At 39.9% G+C, this 27175-nt stretch overlaps 1 protein-coding gene across 2 annotated transcripts in view; it reads right to left on the bottom strand.

The window, feature by feature from the left end:
• LOC118853030 (malate synthase, glyoxysomal-like) overlaps window positions 1-27175 on the bottom strand; it is a 54039-nt gene that overhangs the window by 15321 nt on the left and 11543 nt on the right. For both annotated transcript variants that reach the window (XM_036762843.1, XM_036762842.1), the window contains 7 exons: window positions 26430-26520; window positions 25705-25781; window positions 25400-25510; window positions 5862-5921; window positions 4609-4765; window positions 3465-3663; window positions 1991-2069 (listed from right to left, as the gene is read on the bottom strand). In XM_036762843.1, coding sequence (XP_036618738.1) covers window positions 1991-2069; window positions 3465-3663; window positions 4609-4765; window positions 5862-5921; window positions 25400-25510; window positions 25705-25781; window positions 26430-26520 — 774 coding nt within the window. The remainder of the gene's footprint in view (window positions 1-1990; window positions 2070-3464; window positions 3664-4608; window positions 4766-5861; window positions 5922-25399; window positions 25511-25704; window positions 25782-26429; window positions 26521-27175) is intronic.

The following is a 27175-nucleotide window of genomic DNA, read 5'->3' as shown; positions in this document are numbered from 1 at the left end:
TCGTTGATGTTTTCTATTCTCCTTCTAGATGAAGGAATATTGGTGATGGCTATGACCCTATGAGCTTCAAAAGGTCAGAAGAATGAGCACCAGAAGTATGGGAGCTGGAGTCTAGACCAGCAGAGTGAGCAAAGGTGGTGGGGCAGATGAATCAAGGAATAATGAACTGGGTGACCCAGCCAAGTCGTACTTGAAATGAAAACTTATCATGCAACTCTGATGGCTCTGGAAGTGAATCTGGTGGGGGAAATTCTTGATAGAAACTACTTTCAGTGTAAGCCCATTCTTCTCAGCATAGAGAGGGGAGAGTATTACAATACTCCTTCTCTCTCCCTGAGGTGAGAAAGAAATGCTATGTAACTTCTCTTCTTGCTACATCATCATAGTAAATATCTTTCTCTTTGTAAAAAAAAATCATCCAAGACATATGGGAACTAACAGAAATGTGTAATACCAGAAACTATTCCCCAGTAGATAAATGTAAAAAGGATAGGCACTAGCCAAGAAGAATCGCAAACTGTCAACAACCATAGTTAGGAATGCTCCAAATCACTAATAAAAAAAGAAAAGCAAATCAAAGCAACACTAATGTTTTACCTTACAACCAGAAGACTAGCAGAGGTGACAAAAGATGGGAACAGTCAATGTTGGAGGGCTTGTAGGAAGCTAGGCTACATCCTTAATAAATACTTTTTGATTGACTAGATAGAGATCTTGCCATATGAGGACTGGCTAAAGGAAAGAGGGATGTTTAGCCTGGAGAAGAGGTTTAAGAGATGTAAAAGTACTTGAAGGGTTTTCCCCTGGAAGGTCTATGAGGCTTGCTCAGCTTGGCCCGGCCCAGAGGGAAGAATGTGGAGCAGTGCTGCAGGGGCAGATTTGGGATAGATAATAAATACATGGAAAAGCTTTCTACCTGTAAGATCTGTTTGAAAGTAGAAGGGGCTGTCTTGGGAGATAAGGAATTCCTTTTCTTTGAAGAGGCGTCTAAATGACTTTTTCAGGAATGCTATACTTATCCAAGTATGGCCTCTAAAGTATCACAGGGAATAAAGAGCTAGACTTGAAGTCTGGAAGATCTAAGTTAAAATCTCATGTCAAACACTTACTAGGTATGATCTTGGTCAAGTCACTTAAAACTGCTGTCTGCTTTAGTTCGTAAAATGTGGATAATAACAGTACCTGTCTCCCAGGGTTATTGTGAGGATAAAATGACAATATTTGTAAAGCAGTATGTAAATACATAGGATTTAGATGGCTTATGAAATAAATACTCTTTAACTGAGAAATTCATAATTCTATGACATCAAGGATGGAGAGATGAGACAGAAGAATTTAGGTGCATCATTTCTTCCCTCTCTACTTTTGCCTTTTGTAATGACTTAGAAAACATGAGCTCAGGTTGATGAGGTAACCAGAAAAATAACCGAGTTGTTAGGAGGTGACTTATTCTGACTGTTATCTGATGACACAGTTAGAAAACACCAAGTATGTGAGGGAGGCCCTTCCAAACTCAGCTCAATGCACTATGACAAGTTAGTATTCCAACTTAAGAGTAAAGAAACAGTTGGAGATAAGAATAAGAAATGGCCTGTGGCCTACAAGAACATAAATAGAGTGGGTTTATTTCCAGCTTCCTAAAGGCCACAATCGGGTAAAAATTAGCTCTTCGAAATCCTTTAATCAATAAAATGAGAATACTTAAGAAAGTCAATCTTCCTTAAATGATACAATATACTTAATTCAGAATCATTTAAAAATAAAACAATCTGTATGTAGGATAAAAAAGATCAACATTGTCTACTCTAGTCAGAATCCTAACTATCATATTTACCAATCTGGCTAAGTTATTAACAAAACAATTCCTAGGCTCTAGAAAATTAAATGGGAAAGATGACATCACTTTAATTTTTTTTAAAACAAAAACTACTATATTGCTCTTTAAAAAACAAACAGAATTTTCCCAAACGTAAAGCATGTGCAAAGGTACCTTTTGCATTGGTTCCACCAAGCCAATATCATACACCATAAATCCATCCACTCCAGCCTTGATTTCAAACAATTTGAGGCTAGAATTAGCAAAGAAATTCATTGGTCATCTATTTACATCTAAACTATTTTATTAGGTTGTCTATATATATATATGGGTGTCTTAATATATATATTAATATATATATAATATATATTATATTATGTATATTCTATATAATATATATTATATATAATACAGAATATATATTAATATGTATATATTGATATATATTATTAATAATATATATATAAATAACTTTCATTTGGAAGGTTTAGTTTTTTTCTAAAGCTGTCAAAGCATCAAATAAGTGAGTTTCCTCACCCTGACCCATAGGACCCATAGTAGTTCAGTAGTGCCCTCATTTATCCGGCAGACATTTAGCAAATATATCATCTAAACACAGCGAGAACTCAAATGTAAGCCAAGCAAAATAAGCCTTTGAGCGTTGGAATAACTTTAACAAGCGCATGACCACCACAGGTGTCTCCAAGAGCACAACGTTTTGGTTTAGAATTGTGTGAAAATTAAGGTTAGTGACTGAATGAGTTTGGTCATAGGATTTTTTTCCTCCAGCTCTTTATAGGCTACAGAAGATAGGTTAGGAAGGTAAGTCAGTAGAGAGAAGAAAAGGTTGCTCAATGAAGTTGGCCCCCAAGAAGCCCAAGAAGAGACAGGATCATAGCAACAGTCTAGGGCCATTTAATTCACAGGCAAACAGTGCTACACACATCAATACGAATAGGTCATCCAAAGGAAAAAAAAATCAAATGAGAGTCAGTATGTTCTAAGAAGGCAGGAAAGTATGTACAGATTTTTAAAGAATTTTCATTAAAATGGTGAGTATAAATTTTCTAGAAAGACTAGCATATTTATTTCCACGGATAGCAGAGAAATGAAATCACTGGGTCAGGTGTTTGTTTGTTTGGTTTCCATTGGTGAAAACAGAGTAAATTTAAAAAATGGGTAGAAATTAGAAGAGACATGATCTACTCTAGAGAACAGAACTCGGTGCTGCTAGTGAGTTTTTGGGAGTGTTTCTACACACTCCCAATAGTGTGAATGTAGTACAGCACAAAAAAATACTGGATTTAGAGTCAGAAGATCTGGCTTTGAACCCTGATTCTTTGTGAACTTAAATCACTTCTCTCTGGGCCTTATTTTCTTCATCTGTAAAATGAAAGGGTTGGTTGGACAAGATCCTTAAAGTCAGCATGATGTGCTAGATTTGAAGTCAGGATCTGTATTGCTTTAGGTATATCACTCAATGTCTCTGGGCCTGAAAAATGAGAGGACTGGGCTAAAGAGCCTTGAAGGTTCCTTCCAGCTCTAAATCTAGGCTCCAGTGAAGATTCTGGGCCCTCAGTTTCAATCTCTAATGGAAGTACAATTGACAATTTTCTCTATAGCTCCTAAAAAGTTTACATCTTCTTACCGCTTAACAGCTGCTAAGACTGACTGGTAGCTGTCACTTTTTTGGTCCTTTGGTAATAACAAGGCAGCCATCCCCCCAGTTGCCAGAGCCCCTCGCCTGTGACATGTCTGCACCAGCAAATCCATATAACTCCTGAGGAAAAGCTTCTCCATGTTAACATACTTGCTCCTGTCTGGCAACAAGAATTCAGCTCGATGGCCTGGTAGAAAAATGGGATGAAAGAAGAGGAGGTGAAAGGAGATATGGATCAAAACGTTCACTGTAGAATTTTCTGTACAGGTCTGCCTCATAAGTTGTAATCTCAGCCTTATCAGAGCCAGAGCATAAACTGTATTGATTCTCACATTCTAAGAAAACGCACATTTAAAAAAAAAAGGCTGAGAAATAGTCCCTTTCCTGGCATAGACACTTTCCTTTCACTAATTCCATTGAAGAAACTTTTTTAAAAAACACCTACTATGTTCAAGGGACATAGATACTAAATAGAGATACTAACATTTTTAAATGATAGCCGTAGTTCTCACAGAGGGAATACAACATGCACCTAGATAAATATGATGCAAAGTAACATGTGGTAGGGCAAAAGAGAAATCTAAGAAATTCTGAGGAAATGGAGAAATCACTTTGTACTGTGGGATGAGAGCAGAGGGAAGCATATGGATACACTATGAACACTCAAGGAAGGTTTCACAGAGGAGGTGACACCTGAGCTGGGTCTTTGGAGGAAGGGGATTTCTACTGGCAGAGATGAAAGGAAGACGCTATTAGCTTGTGAAGGAAGAGACCAGTTTGGCTGGAATATGGAGTCCGTGAAGGAGAACAGTAGCCTAAGTGTAGAGGTGGCCCCAGCTTGACTCCTACCCCCTCTAAAAACTTTTTTTTGTAATCCCTTCCTGTTGACCTTGTACCCTTTGGCCCAGAAAAGACCTTCGGCTAATTCAGCTAAGAAGATTTCGTTAATCTTCCTTTCTTTTAACAATCTCTTGGGATCCCATTTGCCATTTCTGGTGACCACATCACTTACTCTAGGCTTACTGGGAATAGACACAGTTTTAGTGTTATTGTGAAAAAGAAAGTCCTATATTGCTGTAAAAGATCACTTAAAAAAAGGTCTCTTTTCTGTTAAAAATTACTTTCTCCTCACCAAATTTGGAGACAAAAGAGGCAGAATAATCCCAGATGCCACAGTTCAAGCCAGCAGAGTGGTCTCTCAGTTCATATAGAATCTCTTCCATCTCAAACGAGGCCAGGATGCTTTCTATTAACACAGTGGCTTTGATGGTACCGATGGGCATATTTAGCTGCAACCAAATTAAGCAATTGTGAAGAAATGGAAGGTTGAAAAATTAAAAATGATTTTCTTTAAAAAGCAAGTCAGATGAGTTACGGACAAGAATGCCACCTTTAAGAAAAATTGGCTGTATAGACTTTTACAGAAGAACCACATTATGGATAGGGTTCTGAGCTAGGAATCAGGATGGGTTCAAATCCTTTTTCTGATAGTCCAGTTGTGTGATGCCAGGCAAATCACTTAACCTCTGGGCCTCAGATAACTGCTTAGGACTTATCTATTAAGTCATGGCAGCTGAAAACACTTAGACCTGTCCCTAGTGCAGGGTTTCTCTAAGACCAATAAGTAACAGAGTAAGTGTTTTAACATGCATCATTTCTTTGCATCTCTCTAGAATCCTGCCATGCAGGAAATAACACCTCCAATGAAGTTGAAAGCTGTGTGAAGACCTCACAGGCCTGAGGGATGTTGGACAGAAAACACTGGTTGAGACATCACTTCAGTGTCTGTGAAGAGCCCTGCAAGAGCAGCTTTGATACCAGCTTGGTTCTCTGGCCCTGTGAGGACACTGCTTTGCTTTTTGTGGCACTGTCTTGGTATTCCATAAAAGACCTGAGCGTGAAAGGGCCAGGGTCTCCCAATGCATCCTGGGACATCTCCAGGCATCCTGGTGAATATTAGGCCACTGGACCCAGATGGCTCTGGAGGAGAAAGTAAGGCTGGTGACCTTGCACAGCCCTCCCTCACTCAAGTCAAAGTCAACTGCAAGTCATGTCATCATTTCCCTGATGCCATGGTCTTCTTCGAGAATGAAGGACAAACACAACTTGGTATTCCATAAGCTGACACAAAATCACTGAGCTTGAAAGTCCAAACTCTTCATCTGACAGCTTAAGACATGGATGCCTAAAGAAGTGGGACGATTTGCCTGATGTCACACAGCAGGGCAAGGACCAGAGCCTGTGTGTCCTGAGGCTTCCTTTCTGTTACGTGGCCAACTCTCCATATAAGGGTAACATTTGTAAGTCTCAGCAGTCATGATTGTTTTCTTCATTTATTAGTACAAAAAGAACTTAAAAGTACAGTTTTTTTAAAAAACAATTTACCTTTTCCTGGGTCCAGACAAATATGTCATTCCATAGCCTGGCTTCCTGATAACTCTCTACCTGTGGAATAATAATATTGTATGTGAATTATTGTAAGTTGTAAAACTTCCACACCATCACTTGACGAAAGCATTTTGTAGATAGTAATTGCTGGCATGTATATGGTGCTTTGTGAACCCCTCACTTGATCCTCATACCAACTTTGTGAGGCAGATAGTGGGAAGAGCATGAGGCTTCATGTCCAGAGATGTAGGGTCAAACCCTGAGTTGCCAGCTCCCCCTCAGAACTGCCCTCCCCCCATCTAGAAGATGGAGATGATACCAACCTCACAAGATTATTGGGAAGAAAGAGCTTCACAAACTCAGCGTGAGTCCTTTCTGCCCATTTTGAAGGATGAAGATCCTGAGGCTCAGAGAGTGTAGGCACACAATGATGTGCCAGGGATGAGGAGCAAAGCCAGGACTGTGACTCTAAACCTAGGGCTTGTTCTATGTCAACGTGGTTAAAGATAAGTTATTTTTACTTTTATTGGGCTTAAGAGTGTCTTGTGACATTCCTGAATTTTTGCATTAATCTTGCTACAAATTTCACACTGATGTTATTTAGAGTATCAGATGCTATTAAATGATAATCTTAAGTCTGCAAGAAGCACATTAATTTACAAGATTAGCTTTTGACACTTTAAAATTAATTTTTGTATGTTACCATTGTTCATTATGGCAGTATTTTGAACTCTTGGCAGTAGAGAAAGCTCTTTGCACACAATTCTTTCCTCTATCAGATGAAGGTAAAATTAATGTGACAACGAGGAATAAAAAGTTAAATTGGAGTTAGCCAAGTTCATTTCTGTCACTAAATCAACATGTGATTAAATTATGTTACCAGGTATTGGGTGGGCTTGAAATTGCAAGGGTCGTGACAGATGGGAGACTATGGCATTCAAATGCTCCAGTTTTATAAAACTGTAGAATTTCTGAGCTGGAAGGAACCTTAGAGATCATCTTCCTCAAGCTCATCTCTGACCACAATCTTTGCTTTTCCCTCATGGTGCTGGATTTAGAATAAGAGACTCCAGCTTAGAATCCTGGTCCTGCCCTTTACTGTCTGTAGGGCTTTGGAAAAGTCCCTTAACCTCTCTCATCTTCACTTTCCTCAGCTGCAAAATGAAAGGGTTGAATTAGATGACCTCCATGGTTCTTTACAGCTTCAGATCTACCATTGTCATACCTCCTCTCACACCCCGGACTTTGTTCTCACCTTGTTCCCTTCTTGTTCTTTCAGTCTATCAATGCTGTTCTGGCCGTGCTTCCCCTCTTAAAACAAGGTTATCCTTGTAGTCAGCCACCTCAGTCGTGTCCTTTCCTCTATCCTTGAATACTCAGCCTTGGGGTAACTTTACTTATGTCTCCACTGCTCTTCTCCTGGCCAAAGTTAATCCCATCACCTGTATTTTTGATCCCATTCTATCCTCTTTAATAGCAGAACTCCAAAACCGGGCTCTACCAAGCATCACTTCCCCCTTTCAATCTTTGTCTCTACCTGCTTTGCCTCTCGGTCTACAAATGTGTTCAGATTTCCTTTATTCTAAAAGAAATTTTAAGGCCCTTGTCTTTTTTTTTTTTGGAGGGGGGAAGGAAGGGCAATTGGAATTAAGTGACTTGCCCAAGGTGTGTCAAGTGTCTGAGGCCAGATTTGAACTCAGGTGCTCCTGACTCCAGGGCCAGTGCTCTACTCACTGCCCCCCTAAATTCCCCAAGGCCCTTGTCTTGATCCCACTATCACAACCTATCACCCTAGTTCTTTTCTCCCATTTACTGCCAGACTAGTAGAAAAAATACTCTACATTCATTTCTTATACTTCTCAACCCTGTGTGGGTGAGACAACTCGCCAGTAATTAATTAAAAGAGTCTGAAGTCTCAAGGTAGAAATGGAAAACTTCTTTAAGACAATCTTGAGAAAGGGCAGTCCAACCAGGGAGAGGCGGCACCCAGAGGGCAGAACTTCAGCTTTATACCCTAATGCAACCCCCTACCCCACCAATGACCTTTAACTCTCAATGGTGGAGTCCAGGCTCTAACCCAGGTACAAGGGACAAGGAAATGCTATTTGAGGCAATAACAATTAAGAACACTTTTATCCTTATTTGGTGAGGACACAGTTCAGGTGATTTTAGTAACTCAAAACTTAGGCCTAACTTCTGTCAATCAGAAGCCCTGAGCCATGCCAAAAGGTCCCCACCCCCATTCATCCCACTTAACTCACAGAAAGGCCTAGATCCAGATTCCATGAGAGGGCTTCACCATCCCACTCGACCCCCTCCCCCTCCAACCCATCCTGCTCCTTCACACACCTTCTGCAACTGACTACTGAAGTTGGCTACTTCCTACCATATCCTGGCTTACTTCCATATTATGCTACTGAAATAACATTCTCTGGGGTCACTAATGTCTCCCTTAGGGTGAAATTCAGTGGGTCTTTTCTGAACTCATCCTTCTTGATTTCTTTGCATCTGATACCATTTATCAATAAGCCCCAGTAGCTACCAATTACCTATAGGATCAATTGGCTTTTAAAGCCTGTCACTAGCTCCTTCCATCCTATCCTTCCAGCCTTATATACACATTACTCCCAGTGGTGGGATTCAAATGAATTAACAACCAGTTCTCCACTGAACTGAGCCAAGGCGCTGCCCCTGCCGCTGAGGTGGCAGGCACAGGCCTTGCCCCCAGTAACAACTCGTTAGTGGAACTAAACCTAAAATTAGGTACCAACTGGTGTGAACCAGCTGAATCCCCACACTGATTACTCTTCTTCATGAATACTAGGGACCAGCCAAAGAGACTTTTTACTCTTCCTCACAGAAGACTCCCATTTCCCACCTCTATGCCTTTACCTAGGCCTGGAATGCATTTCCTCTACCTCTTACATTCCCTATCTTGCTCCAAAGCTCAGCTCAAGCACTATTCCCCACATGGAACTTTTCCTGAGCCCCCTCCCTTTCCGCCCCCACATACCTATTATCTGTCTTTTAAGTATTTTGTAAATGACTATATATATGGATTTGTTATCTCTACTCACTAGACTAAGTTCCCAGAGGAAGGGGAATTTTGCCTTTGTATCTCCCACACCTAGCACAGGACCAGGCTCACTGTAGGTACTTCATGAATGTTTAGTGACAGACTGACTGCCATTCCCTACTTGATCCTTTCTCCTCTCTCAGCTTCTGTGACACATTAATCACCTGGTTCTTGTCCCACCTCTCCAAGTGTTATTTTGCTCCCTTCTAATATTCCTCTAACCCATTAAATGATACTTGTCCCCCAAGTTCCATTCTTTCTTAATGACTGTATATATGCCTTCAATTGTTACTTTAGGTGGTTAATGCAAATTACTCTTACCCTCATCTTCTCCAATCCCACTTCTTCTTTTTCTATCCTCTTTTTTCAAGTTTTTTAAAATTTTATTTAATGCTTTTAGTTTTCAGCATTGATTTTCAAAAGAGTTAGAATTACAAATTTTCTCCCCATTTCTACCTCCCCCCCACTCCAAGATGGCATATATTCTGATTGCCCCATTCCCCAGTCAGCCCTCCCTTCTGTCACCCCACTCCCCCCATCTCCTTTTCCCTTACTTTCTTGTCGGGCAAGATAGATTTCTATGCCCCATTGCCTGTATATCTTATTTCCTAGTTGTATGCAAAAACTAATTTTTTTTGAACATCTGCTTTTAAAACTTTTGAGTTCCAAATTCTCTCCCCTCTTCCCTCCCCACCCACCCTCCCTAAGAAGGCAAGCAATTCAACATACGACACGTGTATCCTTATATAAAACCCTTCCACAATACTCGTGTTGTGAAAAACTAACTATATTTTGCTCCTTCCTATCCTATCCCTCTTTGTTCAATTTTCTCCCTTGACCCTGTCCCTTTTTTTTTTTTTTTTTAAATGCAATTTATTTATTTAACATATTTGGTTTTCAGCATTGATTTTCACAACAGTTTGAATTACAAATTTTCTCCCCATTTCTACCCTCCCCCCCCACTCCAAGATGGCTTATATTCTGGTTGCCCTGTTCCCCAGTCAGCCCTCCCCTCTATCACCCCCCTCCCCTCTCATCCCCTTTTCCCTTCCTTTCTTGTAGGACAAGATAAATTTCTACGCCCCATTGCCTGTGTATCTTATTTTTTAGTTGCATACAAAAACTTTTTTTGTTTTTGAACATCTGATTTTAAAAACTTTGAGTTCCAAATTCCCTTCCCTCTTCCCTTCCCACCCACCCTCCCTAAGAAGTTGAGCAATTCAACCTAGGCCACACATGTATTATTATGTATAACCCTTCCACAATACTCATGTTGTGAAAGGCTAACTACATTTTGCTCCTTCCCAACCCATCCCGCTTTATTGAATTTTCTCCCTTGACCCTGTCCCCTTTCCAAAGTGTTTGTTTTGATTACCTCCACCCCCATCTGCCCTCCACTCCATCATCCCCCCCCCCTTTTATTTTTTTTTTTATCTTCCTCCCTCTTCTTTCCTGTGGGGTAAGATACCCAACTGAGTATGTATGGTATTCCCCCTCAGGCCAAATCTGATAAGAGCAAGGTTCACTCATTCCCCCCCTCACCTGCCCTCTCCCCTCCTCCCATAGAACTACTTCCTCTTGCCACCTTTATGCGAGATAATCCACCCCATTCTATCTCTCCCTATCTCCCTCTCTCAGTATGTTACTCTCTCATCCCTTAATTTCATTTTATTTCTTTTAGCTATCTTCCCTTCATCCTCAACTCACCCTGTGTCTGCTCTCTCTCTTTTACATATATATATATATATATACACATAAACACACATATATATACACATACATACACATACATCCATATACACATAGATATATACATACATACACATTCACTTATATATATACATAAACATATATATATATATATACATACATATATATATATATATGCATATTCCCTTCAATTACCCTAATACTGAAGTCTCATGAATCATACTCATCATCTTTCCATGTAGGAATGTAAACAAAACAGTTCAACTTTAGTAAGTCCCTTGCAATTTCCGTTTCTTGATTACCTTTTCATGCTTCTCTTGATTCTTGTGTTTGAAAGTCAAATTTTCTATTCAGTTCTGGTCTTTTCACTGAGAAAGCTTGAAAGTCCTCTATTTTATTGAAACTCCATATTTTGCCTTGGAACATGATACTCAGTTTTGCTGGGTAGGTGATTCTAGGTTTTAATCCTAGCTCCATTGACCTCCGGAATATCGCATTCCAAGCCCTTCGATCTCTTAATGTAGAAGCTGCCAGATCTTGGGTTATTCTGATTGGGTTTCCACAATACTCAAATTGTTTCTTTCTGGCTGCTTGCAGTATTTTCTCCTTGATCTGGGAGCTCTGGAATTTGGCAACAATATTCCTAGGAGATTTCTTTTTGGGATCTATTTGAGGAGGCGATCGATGGATTCTTTCAATTTCTATTTTGCCCTGTGGCTCTAGAATATCAGGGCAGTTCTCCTTGATAATTTCCTGAAAGATGGTATCTAGGCTCTTTTTTTGATCATGGCTTTCAAGTAGTCCAATAATATTTAAATTATCTCTCCTGGATCTATTTTCCAGGTCAGTGGTTTTTCCAAGGAGATATTTCACATTGTCTTCCATTTTTTCATTCCTTTGGTTCTGTTTTATAATATCCTGATTTCTCATAAAGTCACTAGCTTCCACTTGCTCCAATCTAATTTTTAAAGTAGTATTTTCTTCAGTGGTCTTTTGGACCTCCTTTTCCATTTGGCTAATTCTGCCTTTCAAGGCATTCTTCTCTTCATTGGCTTTTTGGAGCTCTTTTGCCATTTGAGTTAGTCTGTTTTTTAAGGTGTTGTTTTCTTCAGTGTATTTTTCAGTATTTTTTTGGGTCTCCTTTAGCAAGTCATTGACTTGTTTTTCATGGTTTTCTCGCATCCTTCTCATTTCTCTTCCCAATTTTTCCTCTACTTCTCTAACTTGCTTTTCCAAATCCTTTTTGAGTTCTTCTATGGACTGGGGCCAGTTCATGTTTTTCTTGGAGGCTTTGGTTGTAGGCTCTATGACTTTGTTGTCTTCTTTAGGCTGTATGTTTTGGTCTTCTTTGTCACCAAAGAAAGAATCCAAAGTCTGAGGCTGAATTTGGGCGCATTTTCGCTGCCTGGCCATATTCCCAACCAACTAACTTGACCCTTGAGTTTTTCAGTGGGGTATGACTGCTTGTAGACTAACGAGTTCTATGTTCTACGTTTGGGGGGGAGGTGCCAGCTCTGTCAGAGCCGCACTCCTCCTTCCCCAAGGACCCCCAGTCCAGACTGGGCTTAGATCTTCAGCAGGCTGTTGCACTCCTGCTTTGATCCGCCACTTAATTCCTCCCACCAGGTGGGCCTGGAGCCGGAAGTAACAACAGCTGTAGCTGGCCCACCTCCGCTGCCCCCGGGGCTGGAAGCCGAACCGCGAACTCCTTCCACTCCTGCAGCTTTTCCCACTAACCTTCTCCGCAGTCTTTGGTGTTTGTGGGTCGAGGGGTCTGGTAACTGCCGCAGCTCACTGAAATCAGGGCGCTAGGGCCCCCTCCGCCCGGCTTCTGGTCTGGATCGTCCACGCCGCTCAGGCTGCGCTCTGCTCCACTCCGTTCCCAGCTCCCAGCTCCCAGCTCCGAGCTCCGTGTGGGATAGACCTCACCCAGAGACGATCCAGGCTGTCCTGGGCTGGAACCCTGCTTCCCTCTGCTGTTCTGTGGGTTCTGCCGTTCTAGAATTGGTTCAGAGCCATTTTTGTAGGCTTTTGGAGGGACTCGGGTACGGAGCTCACTCTAGTCCGTGCTTACCAGCCGCCATCTTGGCTCCGCCCCCCGACCCTGTCCCTTTTCAAAAGTGTTTGCTTTTGATTACCTCCTCCCCCATCTGCCCTCCCTTCTATCATCCCCCCCTTTTTTTAATCTCCTTCCTCCTTCTTTCCTGCGGGGTAAGATACCCAATTGAGTGTGTATGTTATTCCCTCCTCAGGTCAAATCTGATGAGAGCAAGATTCACTCATTCCCCCTCACCTGCCCACTCTTCCCTTCCTACAGGACAGCTTTTTCTTCCCATTTTTATGTGAGATAATTTACCCCATTCTATCTCTCCCTTTCTCCCTCTCTCAATATATTCTTCTCTCATCCCTTAATTTGATTTTATTTTTTTAGATATCATCCCTTCATATTCAACTCACTCTGTGCCCTCTGTCTATATGTATATATATATTCCCTTCAGCTACCCTAATACTGAGGTCTCATGAATTATACACATCATCTTTCCATGTAGGAATGTAAACAAAGCAGTTCAACTTTAGTAAGTCCCTTGTGATTTCTCTTTCTTGTTTACCTTTTCATGCTTCTCTTGATTCTTGTGTTTGACAGTCCAATTTTCTATTCAGTTCTGGTCTTTTCACTGAGAAAGCGTGAAGTCCTCTATTTTATTGAAAGCCCATATTTTGCCTTGGAGCATGATACTCAGTTTTGCTGGGTAGGTAATTCTTGGTTTTAATCCTAGCTCCACTGACCTCTGGAATATCATATTCCAAGTCCTTCGATCCCTTAATGTAGAAGCTGCTAGATCTTGTGTTATCCTGATTGTGTTTCCACAATACCCAAATTGTTTCTTTCTGGCTGCTTGCAGTATTTTCTCCTTGATCTGGGAGCTCTGGAATTTGGCAACAATATTCGTAGGAGTTTTCTTTTTGGGATCTTTTTCAGGAGGCGATCAGTGGATTCTTTCAATTTCTATTTTACTCTCTGGTTCTAGAATATCAGGGCAGTTCTCCTTGATAATTTCTTGAAAGATGATATCTAGGCTCTTTTTTTTGATCATGGCTTTCAGGTAGTCTAATAATTTTTAAATGATCTCTCCTGGACCTACTCTCCAGGTCAGTGGTTTTTCCATTGAGATATTTCACATTGTCTTCCATTTTTTCATTCCTTTGGTTCTGTTTTATAATATCTTGATTTCTCATAAAGTCACTAGTTTCCACTTGCTCCAATCTAATTTTTAAGACAGTATTTTCTTCAGTGGTTTTTTGGACTTCCTTTTCCATTTGGGTAATTCTGCCTTTCAAGGCATTCTTCTCTTCATTGGCTTTTTGGAGCTCTTTTGCCATTTGAGTTACTCTATTTTTTAAGGTGTTATTTTCTTCAGAATTTTTTTGGGTCTCCTTCAGCCAGTCATTGACTTGTTTCCCATGGTTTTCTCGCATCACTCTCATTTCTCTTCCCAATTTTTCCTCTACTTCTCTAACTTGCTTTTCCAAATCCTTTTTGAGCTCTTCCATGGCCTGAGATGAGTTCATGTTTTTCTTGGAGGCTTTTGATGTAGGCTCTTTGACTTTGTTGACTTCTTCTGGCTGTATGTTTTGGTCTTCTTTGTCAGCAAAGAAAGATTCCAAAGTCTGAGTCTGAATCTGAGTCCGTTTTTCGCTGCCTGGCCATGTTCCCAGTCAACTACTTGACCCTTGAGTTTTTCATTGGGGTACGACTGCTTGTAGAGAGTACTTTGTTCCAAGCTTGAGGGGCTGCGCTGTTGTTTTCAGAGCTATTTCTGTACAGCAAGCTCTGCCACACTAGCGCTCCTCCCCCTTCTACATCCAATTAGTTTTCAAGTCCCACAAATTCAATCTACATAGTATTTCTTGTATCTATCCCGTTCTCTCCATTTCAACTTTAGCCCCTTTAGTTCAGGCCCTCATTTGTTCTTTCCTTGTTTTATAACCTGTTTTCCTGCTTTCAGCCTATACCAGACAGGTCATGGGATTTCAAACTGGAAGCCTCCCTCATTTTATATATGAAGGGTTTCCTCCTTTCAAAAACCTTCAGCCTCATAGACTACCAAATAAAGTATAAAGCCCTGGCTTTTGTTTTGTCCTCTGCCAATCTGGGTTCCTTTGCTTACCCCAACAAATATGCCTAGACTGGGCTCTTCTATCTGACTTTGCTCAGGTCCATTGGAATCCTTCCTATCCTTCAAGGATTAACTCAGTTGTCACTTCCTCCAAGAAACTTTCCCTGATAGCCCTCTTCTCTTTCACCTACATCCAAGATAAAAGGGATCTCTTTCTTCTTGAATTCTAGGTAGCACTTTGCTTTAGACCGCTCTTCTACAATTATTGCTCCTTCTTGTATCAGTTATTTGTGTCTATATGCCCCGTGCCCTCCCATTAATTAGACTGTAAATTCTTGTTGTCTTTTTTTTGAGGGGGGAAGGCAGGGCAATTGAGGTTAAGTGACTTGCCCAAGGTCACACAGCTAGTAAGTGTATCAAGTGTCTGAGGCCGGATTTGAACTCAGGTCCTCCTGAGTCCAGGGCCAGTGCTCTACTCACTGCACCACCTAGCTGCCCCAAGACTGTAAATTCTTAAGAACAAGATGTTTATCATAGCTGTCTTTGAAGCTCTAGCATTTGGCACAATGCCCTACATCTAATTCCATACTCCAAGGATGCACTGTTTTATCTGCACTCCTTCCACCAAAACATTATGCTTCTTATACTTTTAGTAGATTGTCTCTGTGAATTATTCTGACTAAAAAATATAACACCCTGCTGCCACCCTTCTGGTGGAGAGACTGGTCCTTGGACAACAAATATAAAGTCCATTGCTCGGCCTGAAATAGAAGAATTTCCAGCTTGGTGAAGACCTACCAGAGTTTGTACTATGTTGGCATAGCTTTTCAGATATCAGAGACACTGCCATACCATGATATGACAATAGAAGAGGTCCTTAATGACTGTTAATCTAAACTGCTTTGATTTCACAGGCATAATGAGTATTATATTGCTTGCCTTTTCAATGAGTGGGGGGTAGGCAGGAGGGAGAGAATTTGGAACTCAAAATGAATAAACGAATGGTACAAAATAAATGAATAAATAAAAGCTTGGGAAAAAATAATCTCCCCAAGTCATAAAGATAAACTTGGTCCCACAGAGCTGAGAGTAGAATCTAGGTCTCTTAACTTGTAATCTAATGTTCATCTCTCACCTGGCAACACTGCCTTGGGACTTTTCATGTTCCTAGAAGCTCATTACTGGGATAACCTCATCAGCCTGTAAGATCTCATCTGTCTTGGTATTCCACCTCATCATTTCTCTCTGCCTCTCTGAAGGATGGACCATTTAAGGAGAAATCTCAGCTTAGACATCTGATTTCTTACCTGCCTGCACTACTTTGGGATTACTCTGACTTCTCTCTCATACCCCAAGGTCAGGTACCTTCCTACACCACCCTCCTTTTCAGCTTCCTTTTGTTGTCTTCCCCATTAGATTGTGAGCTCCTTGAGGGCAGGGACTTTTTCTTTTTTGTATTCATATCCCCAGTGCTTAGCACAGTGCCTGGCACATAGTAAGCGCTTAATAAATGTTTCTTGACTAACTGGGTATTGCACTATAATATCCTGCCTTGACAAAAAATCATCCTAATGCTGGATGAACCATATAGCCTTGGCTGCTGTCCAGTTCAACCATAAATAAAACAGGTAAATCATACTGACTGATTTCCCCGCCTCCCCCCCCCCCACTTAATAGTATTTAATTTTTTCCAGTTACATATAGTTTTCAACATTCACTTTTATAAGATTTTGAGTTCCAAATTTTTTTTTCCCTCCTCCTCAAGAAAGCAAGCAATATGATATAGGCTATACATGTATGATCGTATTATACATATTTCCACATTAGTCGTGCTGTGAAAGAAGAATCTGAACAAAAGGGAAAAACCACCAGAAAGAAAAAAAAAGAGAGAAAATAGTCTGTTTCAATCTGCATTCAGACTCCATAGTTCTTTCTCTGGATGTGGATAACATTTTCCAACATGAGTCATTTGGAATTGTCTTAGATCACTGTATTGCTGAGAAGAGCTCAGTCTATCAAAGTTGGTCTTCACACCATGTTGCTGTTACTGTGTACAGTGTTCTGGCTCTGCTCACTTCACACAGCATCAGTTCACGTAAGTCTTTCCAAGCTTTTCTGAAATTCACCTGTTAATCATTTCTTATGGAACAACAGTATTTCATTACATACATATACCACAACTTGTTCAGCCATTTCCAAACTGATGGGCATCCCCTCAGTTTCCAATTCATGGCCACCACAAAGAGAACTGCTATAAATATTTTTGTACATGTGGGTCCTTTTCCCTTTTTTTATGATCTTTTTGGGATACAGACCTAGTAGTAGTAATGCTAGATCAAAGGGTATACACAAGTTTTATAGCCCTTTGGGCATAGTTCCAAATTGCTCTCCAGAATGGTTGGACCAGTTCACAGTTCCACCAACAATGCAATAGTGTTCCAATTTTCCCACATCTTCTCCAACATTTATCATTTTCCTTTCTTGTCATATTATCCAATTGGATAAACGTGAGCAGGTATTTCAGAGTTGTTTTGATTTGCTTTTCTCTAATCAATAGTGATTTAGAGCATTTTTTCATATGACTATAGCTAACTTTAATTTCTTCCTCTGAAAACTGCCTGTTCATAACCTTTGACCATGTATCAATTAGGGAACGACTTGTATTCTTATAAATTTGACTCAGTTCTCTATATATTTTAGAAATGAGGTCTTTATCAGAGACACTGGCTATAAAAATTGTTTCCCAGCTTTCTGCTTTCCTTCTAATCTTGGCTGCAGTGGCTTTGCTTTGTGCAAAAACTTTAATATAATCAAAATTACCCATTTCACATTTCATAATGTTCTCTATCTCTTGTTTGATCATAAATTCTTCCCTTCTCCATAGATCTGAAGGTAAACTATTCCTTGCTCTCCTAATTTGCTTATGGTATCACTTTTTATGTCTAAATCATATATCCATTTTGACCTTATTTTGGCATACAGTGTAAGATATTGGTCTATGCCTAGTTTCTTCCATACTATTTTCCAGTTTTCCCAGCAGTTTTTGTCAAATAGTGAGTTCTTATCCCAGAAGTTGGAGTGTTTGGGTTTATCGAACAGTAGACTACTATAGTCATGGACTACTGTGTCTTGTGAACCTAACCTATTCCACTGATCCACTACTCTATTTCTTAGCCAATACCAAATAGGTTTGATGATTGCTGCTTTATAATACAATTTAGATCTGGTATGGCTACACCTCATTCCCTTGCATTTCTTTTCATTAATTCCCTTGATAATCTGGACTTTTTGTTCTTCCAGATGAACTGTTATTTTTCCTAGCTCCATAAAATAATTTTTGGTAGTTTGGTATGATACTGATTAAGTAAACTAATTTAGGTAGAACTATCATTTTTATTATATTAGCCCATCCTAACCATTAGCAATTGATATTTTCCAATTTTTTAGATATGACTTTGTGTGAAAAGAGTTTTGATGAGAATAAGGTTCAAACAGTGCTCATCTTCCTCATTTCCTTTTCTCCCAGTAAAATCCCTTTCCACCACTTAGATTTTTTATCATCACATCAAAGTCAACTTATACCTATGCCCTCTGTCTATGTATACGCCTTTTAAATGTCATAATATACAGTTCTCAAGAGTTACAAGTATCATTTTCCCTTGTAAGGATGGAAATAATATGTTGGAGTTTTTTTTTTCTTTCCTGTTTACCTTTTTATGCTTCTTATGAGTCTTTGTATTTGAAGATCAAAATTTCTGATAAGCTCTGGTCTTTTCATCAGGAAGGTTGGGAAGTCCCCTATTTCACTGAATGTCCATCTTCTCCCCTGAAAGGTTATGCTCAATTTCACTGGGTAGCTGATTCTTTTTTGTAATCCCAGTTTCCTTGCCTTATGAAAGCCCTCCCTGATCTTTTAATGTAGAAGCTGCAAAGTCCTGTGTAATCCTGACTGGTTCCATGACATTTGAATTGTTTCTTTCTGGCTGACTGCAGTATTTTCTCTTTAACCTGATAATTTTGGAATTTGGCTATAATATTCCTTGGCATTTTCAATTTCGGATCTCTTTCAGGAGGTAATTGGTGGATTCTTTCGATGACTCTTTTACCCTCTTGTTCGAAGACCTCAGGGCAGTTTTTCTTTGATTATTTCTTGGAAGATGCTGTCCAGCACCTTTTTTTTCATCATGGCTTTTAAGACGACCAATAATTTTTAAATTATCTCTCCTGGATCTATTTTCCAGGTTAGTTGTTTTTCCAATGAGGTATTTTACAGTTTCTTCCATTTTTTCATCCTTTTGATTTTGTTTCACTTATTCTTGATGTGTCATAAAGTCATTAGCTTCTATTTGCCCAATTCTAATTCTTAACTAATTCATTTCTTCAATTAGATTTTATATCTCCTTTTCCACTTGGCCCATTTTACTTTTTAAGGAATTCTCTTCAGTGAGATTTGTGCGTCCTTTTCCATTTGACCAATTCTACTTTTTAAGGAGTTTTTTTTTTCTGTGATCATTTTTGTCCTTTTCCAAGCTATTGACTCTCTCTTGTATACCTCTCATTTCTTTTCCCAATTTTTCTTCTACTTCTCTTATTTGACATTTAAAATCCTTCTTGAGCTTTTCCAAGAAGGCTTTTTGGCCTTGAGACCAGTTCACATTCCCCTTTGAGGTTACGGTATATGAATGTAATGGAATACTATTGTGCTATAAGAAATTATGAGTAGGCGGACTTTAGAAAAACCTGGAAAGACTGATATGAACTGATGCTGAGTGACGTGAGCAAAACCAGGAGAACATTGTACACAGCAACAGCCACATTGTGCAAAGACTTTCATAGACTTGGTTCTTCTCAGCAATTAAAGGATCTCAGACAACTCCAAAGGATTCATGATGGAAAATGCTATCCACATCCAGAGAAAGAACTATGGAGACTGAATGCAGATCAAGCATACTATTTGCTCTCTTTTTTTCTTTTGTTGTTTTGTTTTGTTTCTTCTTTCTCATGATTCCTCCCATTGGTTGTAATACTTCTTTTCAACATGGCTAATGTGAAAATATGTTTAACATGAATGTATATGTAGAGCCTATATCAGACTGCATGTCATATTGAGGTGTGGGGGGCCAGAAAATTGAAAACTCAAAAGCTTATGGAAGTGAATGCTGAAAATAATAAATTTTTTTAAAAAAGTGTTTTGTAATTGTGCTTATATAGTTCCTGGGCTTGTCTTGCTGTCTGTTTCCTCCCGTAAGTCATTTAATTTCTCCTCTAGGACTTTGGATGCTATACCACTTGGTCTAGTATTGATATTACTTCATTGTCTATGGTACCTTTTAGCAAGATGTAGTTTCCTTCCTTATTTCTTTTAATTAGATCTGTTTTTGCTTTTGCTTTGTCTGAGATCAGGATTGCTACTCCTACTTTTTTCTACTTCAGCTGAAGTATAATATATTCTGCTCTAGCCTTTTACCTTCACTGTGTAGCTCTCTTTTTCAAATGTGTTTCTTGTAAACAACATATTGTAGGATTATGGTTTTTAATCCACTCTGCTATCTTCTTCCATTTTATGGGAGAGTTCATCCCATTCATATTCACAGTTGTGATTACTAACTGTGTCTTTCCATTCTATTTCCCCCCATTTATACTTTTCTCTCTCTTTAACCCTTTCTCTCCTCACCAGTGTTCTGCTTCTGACCACTGCCTCCCTCAATCTGCCTCCCTTCTATCAGCCCCCCTCCCTTTTATTTTCCTTTTCTCCTCCTACTCCCCTATATGGTAAGATAGATTTCTATAACCAACTTAATGTGTATGTTATTCCCTCTTTGAGCCAAATCCAAATGAGAAGAAGGTTCAAACAATGCTTATTCCCCTCCCTTCTTTCCCTCTACTGTAATACGTAGAGTATGCCTCTTCATATGATGCAATCTACCCCATTTTGCTCTTCCCCTTCCTCTTCTCCCAGTAAAATCCCTTTTTTCACACCCTTAATTTTTTTTATCATCATGTCAAGGTCAAATTATACCCACACCCTCTGTCTATGTATCCCCTTCTAAATGCTGTAACAAAGATACAGTACTCAAGAGTTACAACTATCATCTTCCCATGTAGGGATGAAAATAGTTTAACATTCATTTATAATATTTTTTTTCTTTTATGTTTACCTTTTATGTTTCTCTTGAGTCTTGATTTAAAGATTGAATTTTCTGTCCAGCTCTGGGTTTTTCATCTGGGATGATTGAAAGTCCCCTATATCACTGAATGTATATCTTTTTCCCTGAAAGTTTATACTCAGTTTTGCTGGGTAGTTAATTCTTGGTTGTAACCAACCTCCTTTGCCTTCCAGAATATCATATTCCAAGCCTTTTGATCCTTTAATGTAGAAGCTGTGTAATCCTGTTGTTCCATGATATTTAAATTGTTTCTTTCTGACTGCTTGCGGTATTTTCCTCTTGACTTGATAATTCTGAAATTTGGTTCCAATACTCCTTGGAGTTTTCATTTTGGGAATGTCTTTCAGAAGGTGATTAGGGGATTCGTTCAATGACTATTTTACCCTGTAGTTCTACGATATCAGGTTAGTTTTCCTTGATAATTTCTTGAAAGATGCTGTCCAGGCTCTTTTTTTGATCATGGCTTTCAGGTAGTCCAGTAATTCTTAAATTATCTCTCCTGAATCTATTTTCCAGGTCAGTTGTTTTTCCAATGAGTAATTTTTTTTCTCCTTTTTCATTTTTTTTATTTTATTTGATTCTTGATGTCTCATAGAGTCATTAGCTTCCACTTGCCCAATTCTAATTTTTAAAGAATTATTTTCTTCAGTTAACTTTTGTACCTCCTTTTCTATTTAGCCAATTCTAATTTTTAAGTTGTTCTCTTCAGTGGATTTTTTTTCATTGGCCAATTCTATTTTTTAAGGAATTGTTTTCTTCAATTTTTGTCCTTCCTTTTCCAAGTTGTTGACTCTCTCTTGCTTAGCTCTCATTTCTTTTCCCAATTTTTCTTCTACCTCTCTTATTTGACTTTTAAAATCCTTCTTGAGTTCTTCCAAGAAGGCTTTTTGGACTTGAGACCATTCATATTCTCCTTTGAGGTTTCAGATGTTGGTATATTGACAGTACTGTCCTCTTCTGAGTTTGTGTTTTGATCTTCTCTGTCACTTTAGTAACTTTCTATGGTCAGTGTTCATTTTTGCTTCCTGCTCATTTTTTCCCCTCTATTTCATGGCTTTTAAAGTTGCGCTCTCCTGCTGGAGCACAGGGAGCACTGTCCCAAGCTTCTTGTGCTGGGGGCTAGGGACTTGGTCACTGGCTTGTGTGCTGGGGCCTCAGTTGCTGCAGCTGGAAGCTGTAGGGGGTCTGGTAGCTTACCTGGTGCTGAGTTGGGGTCCTAGTGGTGGTGTCTGATGTGTGCTGAAGTCAGGTGGGGTTCTTCTGCATTTCCCAAGACCTACACTGAAGCACATTGAGGTCTAGTCCTTGGAAGATGCCTGTTTGCCCTGGGCTATGCTGAAGCACCTGGAGATCTGGCAGCTAGAAGATGCCTGACTGCCTTAGGCTGCGCTGAAATGTGTGATAGTTCTTGGAGCTAGAGTCTGCCGGTTCCCCTGACTATGCTAAGGCATGCGGGGGTGGGGGTCCTGGTGTTGGTGTTTGCTGTTCCACCATAGTGGGGCTCAGGATCTCCTACTAGTTTTCTGAGGTGGGACCTGCTGCTGGCTTGCTGGGACGCTTCCTGTCCTGGAATGTGCTCCCCTTTCACCCAAGTGAGATGGTCCTTTCTTGCTGATCCTTCAAATCTACTGGGCTAAAAGACTGCTCCACCCCGTCCTTCCGCTGGCTCTACTGTTTCAGGGTTTGTTCTGGGACACTATTTTATGGTTTTTATGGAAGTGAATATGGGAGAGCTACAGTGATTTACTGCTTACTTCACTATCTTGGCTTCTGGAAAAACCATACTGACTGATTTCATTGGTCTAGCCCATGACTGCATAAACACCACCTTTCTGCTTCATTTTTTTTCTTCCTGAATTCTTTTCTGGTAGTAGGTTGGGCCAAAATTACAATAGGCTAAACTTCTTTGGGCCGCAGATAGGTTTTTAGTGGCTTACTTTCCAAGTTAAGGTAACTAGAGACAGACTGATGATGATGAATTGCTGCAGGTCACGTGGCAAACAGCAAAGAGTACACAGTGGCGAGCCACCTGAAATCCTTCAGCAGGATGCAAGCAGCCCATGGGCCATTCTACACTTAAGAGTTAGATCTGGGTCAAAATTTTCCTTCTGATACTGGCCATATTACCCTAGGCAAGTCACTTAATGTCTATGTACTGAAAGCAACTCTATAGAACTTATCTACTAAATCATAAATGTTATAAAATGCTTTACAGGAGGAAGGTCCCACATCTGGAGTTCCTCATGCTGATAAAATCACCAATCCATTATCAATAATAGTATTAATAGTGGTATTATTATTAATATATAGCTTGCTTCTTAATTTCCTTCTAGCAGAATTGGGCTTAAAGTTAGACAAGGTAGGTGCTTGCCCAGTGTACAAGCGATTTGGTAAAGGTAGAATGCGATGAGGGACACTTTAAAATACAACACTTTAATTCCATGATTTTACTCTCAAGACTGTATGGTTATTTATTTGGTGATGTCATAAATAATCATTGTCATAATGCTGAAAGATTCTGTTCTGTGTCCTGTTCTCTGTCTACACCCTCATTCTTACTCATCTTGTCAGTTTCCACAGGTTGTATTATTGTCTCTATGCAAGAAGACTCGCAGATATATAACTGGAGCCTTAGTCAATCTCCTGAACTCCAGTTCCACATGACCAACTGCCTGCTGTATATCTCCCTTTGGATGGCCCATAAGAATCTCAAACTCAACAAATCCAAGAAAAACTTATCTTCCCCCATAAACTAACACTTCCCCCCCAAACTTCCCTATTTCTGTTTAGGATACTACTATCTTTATGGGTTCACAATAACAAGGAAACTCACCTAGCATCTAATCCAACGCATACCTGAAAGGTATCCCTTTATTATAACTGACAAGTGAGTAACCAGCGGGTGCTTGCACACTTCCAACAAGGGAGCACCTACCATCTGCCGAGGTGGCCAGCTTAACTGTTAGCAAGTTTCTATTCACATGATGCCTAAATTTGCTTTTCTGCTACTTTCCCCCATTGCTCCTAGTTCTTTCAAACTCTAGAGCCACACAAATCTAGTCCCTCTTCCTAAACACAACTCATGTCCCCTTTGAATCTTCTCCTCCAAGTTAAACATTTTCAGTTCCTTCCCCCAATCTCATCTGACATTGGCTCAAGGATTTTCACCATTCTGGTTGCCTTCCTCTGGGTATTTTCCAGCTGAATCAATGTCCTTCTTAAACTGTGGTATCCAGAACTGAGTCCAGTATTTCAGGTGTGGTCTGACCAGGGCAAGAAACACAAGTCCTATGGCACCTCCTCATTCCTGGAAGCTCAATGCAGTACAAAATCTCAAAGCAGCTTTTTTTTTTGTCACATCACATTGCTTGGACTCAGTGCTATACTTATGAAGTGGAACCCAAGGCCAAGACTTTTTACTTCCTGATTTTCATCATATTTGAATCATCTTTGACTCTTTTCTCCAACTCTTCTGTGTCCAATTAGTTGCCAAGTTTTTTCAGCTCTTCCTCCACAACGTCTCCTGCATGCATCTCCTCTCCACTCTCATGGCCACCACCCTAATCCATGTCACATCCCCCAAGAGAAGCACATGGAGATAGAGAGTACAGAGAGAGAAAAGCAGAGGGCATGAACCAAAGTATTTCATCATAACATAAAACACATATGAGATTACAAGGATCCTCAAGGTTGGGACCATTTTTCATTCTGAAGCCCCAGCAATGAGTGCAGTGTTCGGCAGATACCAGGCACCCTTGATAAATGCTTGCGGAGACAAGGGGCTATTTCACTTTTGTCTTAGTATTACTAGCAATGAGGACAATGCCTAGTACCGAGTAAGTGCTTAAAGATGTTCTGGCTGATAGCATAGGAAAGGACCAGTAGGGGAAAGGAACCAGAAGGGATGCAATTGTCAGCTCACCCCTTAAGGCGCACAAATTCTTTTTCCCAGATCTACCTTTCACCTAGGTTGCCTTGGAAAAATGCTTTGAATAAGCATCTGCAGTATCTGGATGAAATGGATCCTGAGCCAAAAAGTGTTTGGAGTAAGATGGACTCTATCTAAATGAGCACCCTAGTCAGTGTAAGCAGAGCAGTGAAAAGATGCTCAGGGCTGGCTCCCTGTGGTATGCAAAAGCAAGGCAATCAAATAAACATGGCTCATGTCTTCTTGAAATACAGACTAAATACTTTTCAAACATTCCATCAAGATCCATGAAAGCTTTAGGAAAAATTCCTCTTCAGATTCTGAAATGCTCTGGGGCTGTCAACTTAGAAATGTTGCAGGGAAGCCACATGGGAGGGCCATTTTTTCTAATGGACTGATCTTTTAACTGAACATATGGACATAAATCAAGAGTATAGATATTTCAGCTGAGAGACTGCATTAATATTGTTCCAGAAGGATTTCTAGATTACTTTTATTGAGTGCTTAAGAGGAGTCATTTATGTTGTAAAGATTACCTTTGAAAGATAAAAGAAGGGGCCGCTTTCATTGTCATACAAGGTCTTCCCCAGGTGAAACATCAGCAGACCATAATCAAAGAGGGGTCCTGGAACTTGTTTTCCATTCACCTACAAAAAACGCAAAAACCCCACTTCTGAGAAGCAGGCAAGTCTTAAGTGGTCCCATTACTAGCCCTTTAGTGATCCATGTGGGAAGAGGTCCAAAATTTCAAAGGTACTTCAATTGAAAAAGTAAAATAAAAATGCCTTATTTGCCTTAAACAAAACATATCACTACAGTTGTACAACAAAAATATTACTACCATCATATTGTGCTCCACCATGTTCCAGGCTCTTGGTCTAAGCATTAGGACGGGTGCTTGGGATATGGGTGGGGCACCTAAAATGATAAAAATAAATTAATCCAAAGTAAGATAAATTTTTCACAGATAAATCCTGAATTATAGATAGCATGTAGTACAGAGCCAGAAATCTTGAAAACATTGCCAATTTTAATGCTTTAGTCTGGCACTGAAGGCCTCATGTAGTTTAACCTCAGTCTATTCTCCCTTTCGTAGTACTAGATAAGGTTTAGCTAGGTTGGGTCTACTTACCGACCCCTTGAAGCAGTGGTTGTTTTTATCGCCACTCTTTAATTCACTTCATTCCCCCTGTTCGAAGTGTCTGCTCCATCTCCACTCTCCGCAATCAAATCCTACTTCTGTATACTTCATGGCTCAGCCCACTTCAACAGAGATTTTCTTGGCTACTCCAACAACCCACAGTAGTGATTTTTCAAGCCTGTAAACCCTGCACTTAGTCTTTGTACCATGCATTTGGCATTCAATCAGATAGAACTTATGCCAGCTCTTTGGCTAAAACTTAACTCTTCAATCATTTAACTTTTCAAATATATAAATCTGATCTCTACCTTGATCAGAAGCTCTTCAAGGACAAAAACAATGTAGTCTGGTTTTTTGCCCTCCCCACAATCAGTGGTTGGTACAGAGCATATGCTCAAAAAGTAAATTACTGAATTTGATCTCACCTGGAAATTTATGATGAACAGCTTGGAAGATATTGTAGATACCCTTAATTTGATTAAAGAAAGTTGGACAATTGCCATCATCAAAATCAACCTGATGGTAGAAATAAAATATTATTTTCCCATGTTTTATAGAAGGCAGCCAGGTGATGCTGTGGATAGAGTTTTGAGCCTGGAATGAAGATGGCGAGTTCAAATCCAACCTCACTCACTTACTAGCTGTGGGACCCTGGGAAAATCAATTAACCTCTTTTTACTTCAGTTTCCTTAACTGTAAAAAGGGCCTACTTCCCAGGACTGTTGTAACGATCAAATGAGATAAAAATTATAAAGCACTTCATGGTGCCTGGCACCTAGGAAGCACTGTATAAATGTTTATTATTAATTATTGTCATTGTGGGTTTGCTTGCTGACTCAGTTTAGGCCTTGAGATATGGCTGTACTTTGGTGGAGTCAGACCCCTTCAGCTTTGCAGGTTCAGGACCTGGAATGTATCAGGTCACCCAGGAGTAATGAGAACATGGAAAACTGATTCCTTCTGACCAACTCATAAGACATGAATTTATGCCAATTCACTAACTTCTCAGGGGATACAGAACCGACAGGGCATGTGGCATTATCACTGGCACTCCCTGATGAATCAGTTCAGAGGACCACGCTGTTTTAAAGAGTAAAAAACTGACGGCCTTAGTTACAAGTAATCCTGCAACAGCTGAAAAACTTCAGTGTGTCAATAGTAAGGACTTGAG

The sequence above is a fragment of the Trichosurus vulpecula genome, chromosome 6, assembly GCF_011100635.1.
Source record: "Trichosurus vulpecula isolate mTriVul1 chromosome 6, mTriVul1.pri, whole genome shotgun sequence".
In the NCBI taxonomy this organism is placed as follows: domain Eukaryota; kingdom Metazoa; phylum Chordata; class Mammalia; order Diprotodontia; family Phalangeridae; genus Trichosurus; species Trichosurus vulpecula.
Note: the sequence above shows the minus strand (reverse complement) of the source record. Positions and strands in the feature narration are given on the sequence as shown.